Below are 6,000 nucleotides of genomic sequence, written 5' to 3'. Positions count from 1 at the left end.
GAGTGTGTATTTGTGTGTATGAGTCACACTGGTGAGAGAGTGTGTATTTGTGTGTATGAGTCACACTGGTGAGAGAGTGTGTATTTGTGTGTATGAGTCACACTGGTGAGAGAGTGTGTATTTGTGTGTATGAGTCACACTGGTGAGAGAGTATTTATGTGTGTGAGTTGCATTTGTTTGTGTATGTGATGCTGTTGAGTGTGTGTGTGTGTGTGTGTGTGTGTGTGTGTGTGTGTGTGTGATGCTGTTGAGTTTATAGTGTGTATTATTGTTGTGTGTGTCTAGTGCATGTGTCTGTGTGTGTGTACTTGATGCCATTGCGCGTGTGGTTTGTTGTGGTGTGTATGTATGTGTGCGTGCTGCCATTCTGTGTGTGTACTTGATGCCTTTGAGTGTGTGGTTTGCTTTGGTGTGTATATATATGTGTGTGTACTTGACATCATTGAGTGTGTGGTTCATTCTGGTATGTATGTATATGTGCGTGCCATCTTTCTGTGTGTATGTCGTTGATGCCGTTGAGTGTGTGGTTTATTCTGGTGTGTATAAATGTGTGTACTTGACGCCTTTGAGTGTGTGGTTTATTCTGGTGTGTATAAATGTGTGTACTTGATGCCATTGAGTGTGTGGTTTATTCTGGTGTGTATAAATGTTTGTACTTGACGCCTTTGAGTGTGTGGTTTGTTCTTATGTGTATATATGTGTACTTGACGCCACTGAGTGTGTGGTTTGTTCTTATGTGTATAAATGCGTGTACTTGACGCCGTTGAGTGTGTGGTTTGTTCTTATGTGTATATATGTGTGTACTTGATGCCATTGAGTGTGTGGTTTATTCTGGTGTGTATAAATGTGTGTACTTGACGCCATTAAGTGTGTGGTTTATTCTGGTGTGTATATACGTGTGTGTACTTGACGCCGTTGAGTGTGTGGTTCGTTCTGGTGTTGTTTTCAGATCCCAGCGCCACACCAGGTATTACAGGCGGTACTTCAGTTCAGCTCAGTAGTTCCGCCTCTCCCTCCACCACCACCACCACAACTACCACAACCACCCCCCCCCTCGACGGTACCTCTCTGCTTCTTATCTGCTGTTGCTTCTGCCTCCTCTCTGCTCGACCACCCGCCGCCACACCCTAGGCAGGACGAGTAGCTTAGTGGAAGGCGTTGAGGGTGTTTGGAAAATTTGTTAATAAGTCACTGAAATAAAGTTGTTAAGAATTCTACTCTCATCACACCCTAGGCAGGACGAGTAGCTTAGTGGAAGGCGTTGAGGGTGTTTGGAAAATTTGTTAATAAGTCACTAAAATAAAGTTGGCAGGATGAGTAGCTTATTGGAAGGCGTTGAGGGTGTTTGGAAAATAGATAAGTCACTAAAATAAAGTTGTTAAGAATTCTACTCCCACCACACCCTAGGCAGGACGAGTAGCTTAGTGGAAGGCGTTGAGGGTGTTTGGAAAAAATTGTTAATAAGTCACTAAAGTAAAGTTGTTAAGAATTCTACTCTCATCACACCCTAGGCAGGATGAGTAGCTTAGTGGAAGGCGTTGAGGATGTTTGGAAAATTGTTAATAAGGCACTAAAAAATAAGTCACTAAAATAAAGTTGTTAAGAATTCAACTCTCATCACACCCTAGGCAGGACAAGTAGGTTAGTGGAAGGCGTTAGGGGTGTTCGGAAAATCATTGTGAAAATTGTTAATACCTTTTTGTTAGTGGTTTATGCAGGACGAGTAGCTTAGTGAAAGGTGTTAGGGGTGTTTGGAAAATTGTTAATAAATCACTAAAATAAAGTTGTTAAGAATCCTACTCTCATCACACCCTAGGCAGAATGAGTAGCATAGTGGAAGGTGTTAGGGATGTGGTCCTTAATGCCTCTTTGTTTGTGGTTTATTTTCCATTGCCACCACACCCTAGGCTGGACCGAATAGCTCAATGTACTGTGTTTGCGGTGCGTGTGATTCCTTAATGCCTTATTGTTAGTGATTTAGTCTGCACCATACCTTAGGCCGGTGTTCGAAGTGCAAGGTGTAATAAGCAAAATAAATCACTTAAGAAAAGGTGTTAGGGAGCTCTGGTTATATTGGAAGGATTTATGTAACACAGAAGATGGTAAGGTGTAATAAAATAAATCACATAGGAAAAGGTGTTAGGGAGCTTTGGTGATACTGGAAGGATTTATGTAACACAGAAGAGGACAGTAAGGTGTAATAAACAAAATAAATCACTTAGGAAAAGGTGTTAGGGAGCTTTGGTGATATTGGAAGGATTAATGTAACACAGAAGAGGACAGTAAGGTGTAATAAACAAAATAAATCACTTAGGAAAAGGTGTTAGGGAGCTTTGGTGATATTGGAAGGATTAATGTAACACAGAAGAGGACAGTAAGGTGTAATAAACAAAATAAATCACTTAGGAAAAGGTGTTAGGGAGCTTTGGTGATATTGGAAGGATTTATGACACAGAAGAGGACAGTAAGGTGTAATAAACAAAATAAATCACTTAAGAAAAGGTGTTAGGGAGCTATGGTTATATTGGAAGGATTTATGTAACACAGAAGAGGACAGTAAGGTGTAATAAACCAAATAAATCACTTAAGAAAAGGTGTTAGGGAGCTTTGGTGATATTGGAAGGATTTATGTAACACAGAAGAGGACAGTAAGGTGTAATAAACCAAATAAATCACTTAAGAAAAGGTGTTAGGGAGCTTTGGTGATATTGGAAGGATTTATGTAACAGAAGAGGACAGTAAGGTGTAATAAACAAAATAAATCACTTAGGAAAAGGTGTTAGGGAGCATCAGTAAAAAATAAACATCTGAGGGAAAATAAACCACTGAGAAGAAGGTGTTAGGGAGCCACTGCAAAAAAGAGGATGTAGGAAAATTATGCAAAATAAACCACTGAGGAAAAGGTGTTAGGGTTTTTAAAAATTTTCGCAATTCATCTAAGCATATATGATAAAGGAATTGTTTTTTTTGAACTTGTAAAAAATATATATATATAGTTTGTGTATATGAAGGAGCTATTATTATTATTATTATTATTATTATTATTATTATTATTATTATTATTATTATTATTGCTAGTATTATTATTTTTATTATTATTATTATTATTATTATTATTATTATTATTACTATTATTACTATTATTATTATTATTATTATTATTACTACAATTATTATTATTATTATTATTATTATTATTATTATTATTATTATTATTACAATTATTATTATTATTACTATTATTATTATTATTACTACAATTATTATTATTATTATTATTTTTAGACACATGTAAAAATGCACAATTAACTTATGCATAGATAATTTCATGGATATTTTTTTTTTTAGAAATAATTAAAAAATAATAATAATAATTTTGTAGGAGAGGTGATCTACATGAGAAAAAATTGACATAGGGAATTTTGAGTATATTGTAATTTTTGGGGGGGTCAACCCTCATTTTGAAAATCCATATAGATTAGGGAGCAAGGGGGAAATGGTGTATATATAAGGGTAGGAATTTTTGAATATTAAACCCATTCCCAAATTCGAAAGAGAGAGACAGGAAGAATGGGTATATATTAATTTTTTGAGGGGGTTGAATCTCATTTCCAAAAATCCTTATAGATTTGGTGGTGAGGGGAAAATAGCGTATATTGTAAGGGTAGGAATTTTTGAAGATCATACCCATTGTTAAATTCGAAAGAGAGAGATAATATAAATCTCTTTCTCCATTTCGTGTATGTTAATTGAGGTGTTTAATCTGAATAACGACAGTCGTACCTAATCAATGTTTTGTTGTAACTTGGAAGGAATGGTTTGTGTGAGGCCTTGGGTTCCTTCTTCTATCTATCTGTCTGTCTGTCTATCTATTGTCAGACACCTTAGTCCCATAACGGGTGGCCACAAACAGATCGCCTCCATGTCGCCCTGTCCCCCTGCCATTTCACTGCCCTGCTCCCAGCTCACACCCCCCTCTCTCATATACCTCTCCACCCCATCCCTCCATCTCATCCTTGGCCTTCCCCTCCCTCTTCCCCCCTCCACCTCACTCACATACACTCTCCTCGTCAGTCTCTCATATACCTCTCCACTCCATCCCTCCATCTCATCCTTGGCCTCCCCCTCCCTCTTCCCCCCTCCACCTCACTCACATACACTCTCCTCGTCAGTCTCTCATATACCTCTCCACTCCATCTCTCCATCTCATCCTTGGCCTCCCCCTCCCTCTTCCCCCTCTACCCCACTCACTCACACTCTCCTTGTCAGTCTCTCACCCTCCACCCTCTCCACTCCATCCCTCCACCTCATCCTTGGCCTCCCCCTCCCTCTCCCCCCCTCCACCTCACTCACATACACTCTCCTCGTCAGTCTCTCACTCTCCATCCCTCCATCTCATCCTTGGCCTCCCCCTCCCTCTACCCCCTCCACCTCACTCACATACACTCTCCTCATCAGTCTCTCACTCTCCATCCCTCCATCTCATCCTTGGCCTCCCCCTCCCTCTCCCCCCTCCACCTCACTCACATACACTCTCCTCGTCAGTCTCTCACTCTCCATCCCTCCATCTCATCCTTGGCCTCCCCCTCCCTCTCCCCCCTCCACCTCACTCACATACACTCTCCTCGTCAGTCTCAGTTTTAAATATTTCGTACGTTTGCAGTTATTCAAGTAAGTGCCTCAGTTTTTTATACACCTGTGGATTATTCAATTTAATTTTTTGAAAAGGAAAGTTCTAATATATCCTCTATGAGTAAATACGCCAATAGATTTTTTTAAAGTCTGCCTCTGTTGGTTAGTGGAGGTCGTAGGCAGGGGGAAAACACCAGCATAAGGAGGAAAATAATTATTGGGGATTTTGAAACGGGCATCGCATTTGTTGAATCGTTTTTTTCCGTTACGTGCGTGTGTACACTTTTTGCATCATGTGCGTGTGTGTACTTTTTGGGTCATGTGCGTATGTGTACCTTCTGACCGAGTGTACATACATGAGTACTGTACTATATGTAATGCTGTAATTATATACTGTAATGCATTCCTCTTTTTGAATATATATAATTATATTTGTGGGAGTTGTGAGCAAGACTGACATGCCTTCCTGTAATGTTTATTATTATTATTATTATTATTATTATTATTATTAAGGAGAATTGTTATTGTAGTCTTTTGTAACTCCTTCCCTCCTTCTCTCCTTCCTCTCCCTCCCTTCTTCCTCCTTCCCTCCCTCTCTCCCTCCTTCCCTTCCCTCTTTCCTTCCCTTCCCTCTTTCCTTTCCTTCCTTCCTTCCTTCCCTCTCTCACTCTCTCCCCCCCCTTCCATCCTTCCTTCCTTCCTTCCTTCCATCCTTCCTTCCTTCCTTCCTTCCTTCCTTCCTTCCATCCTTCCTTCCATCCTTCCTTCCTTCCATGTTCCTTCCCTCCATCTTTCCTTCCTTCCTTCCTTCCTTCTATCCTTCCTTCCTTCCTTCCATCCTTCCTTCCTTCCTTCCTTCCTTCCTTCCTTCCTTCCTTCCTTCCTTCATTCCCTCCTTCCTTCCTTCCTTCCTTCCTTTTTCTAACCAAAGGAGTTACATGTAGGAATACAGGAAGCTCCCAAACACCTCTTCCTAACTGATTTATTCTTAGATATGGCTGGTTAATATCCTTTTGTGTGTGATTTATGCAGGGTATGCAACAGAAAAGTAATAATCAAAATAAATCACTTAGGAAAAGGTGTTAGGGAGCTTTGGAGATATTCGAAGGATTTATATAACGCAGAAGAGGACAGTAAGGCATAGTAAGCAAAATAAATCAATTAGGAACAGGTGTTAGGGAGCTTTGGAGATATTCGAAGGATTTATATAACGCAGAAGAGGACAGTAAGGCATAGTAAGCAAAATAAATCAATTAGGAACAGGTGTTAGGGAGCTTCCATAACGTCAAAAATAATAATAATAATAATAATAATAATAATAATAATAAAATGCCATTATTTGGGAAGGAAGTAGAGTTGTATTGACCA

At 39.5% G+C, this 6,000-nt stretch overlaps 1 protein-coding gene across 1 annotated transcript in view; it reads left to right on the top strand.

Moving 5' to 3' along the window:
• LOC145396334 (fasciclin-2-like) overlaps nt 1-6,000 on the top strand; it is a 108,669-nt gene that overhangs the window by 52,670 nt on the left and 49,999 nt on the right. Inside the window, exon 13 of the mRNA XM_080269733.1 lies at nt 950-1,060. Coding sequence (XP_080125859.1) covers nt 950-1,060 — 111 coding nt within the window. The remainder of the gene's footprint in view (nt 1-949; nt 1,061-6,000) is intronic.

This window comes from Coenobita brevimanus, chromosome 36 (assembly GCF_032717465.1).
Source record: "Coenobita brevimanus isolate Jiangsu-jjx chromosome 36, ASM3271746v2, whole genome shotgun sequence".
NCBI lineage: Eukaryota > Metazoa > Arthropoda > Malacostraca > Decapoda > Coenobitidae > Coenobita > Coenobita brevimanus.
This window is presented reverse-complemented; position numbering and strand designations above follow the sequence as displayed.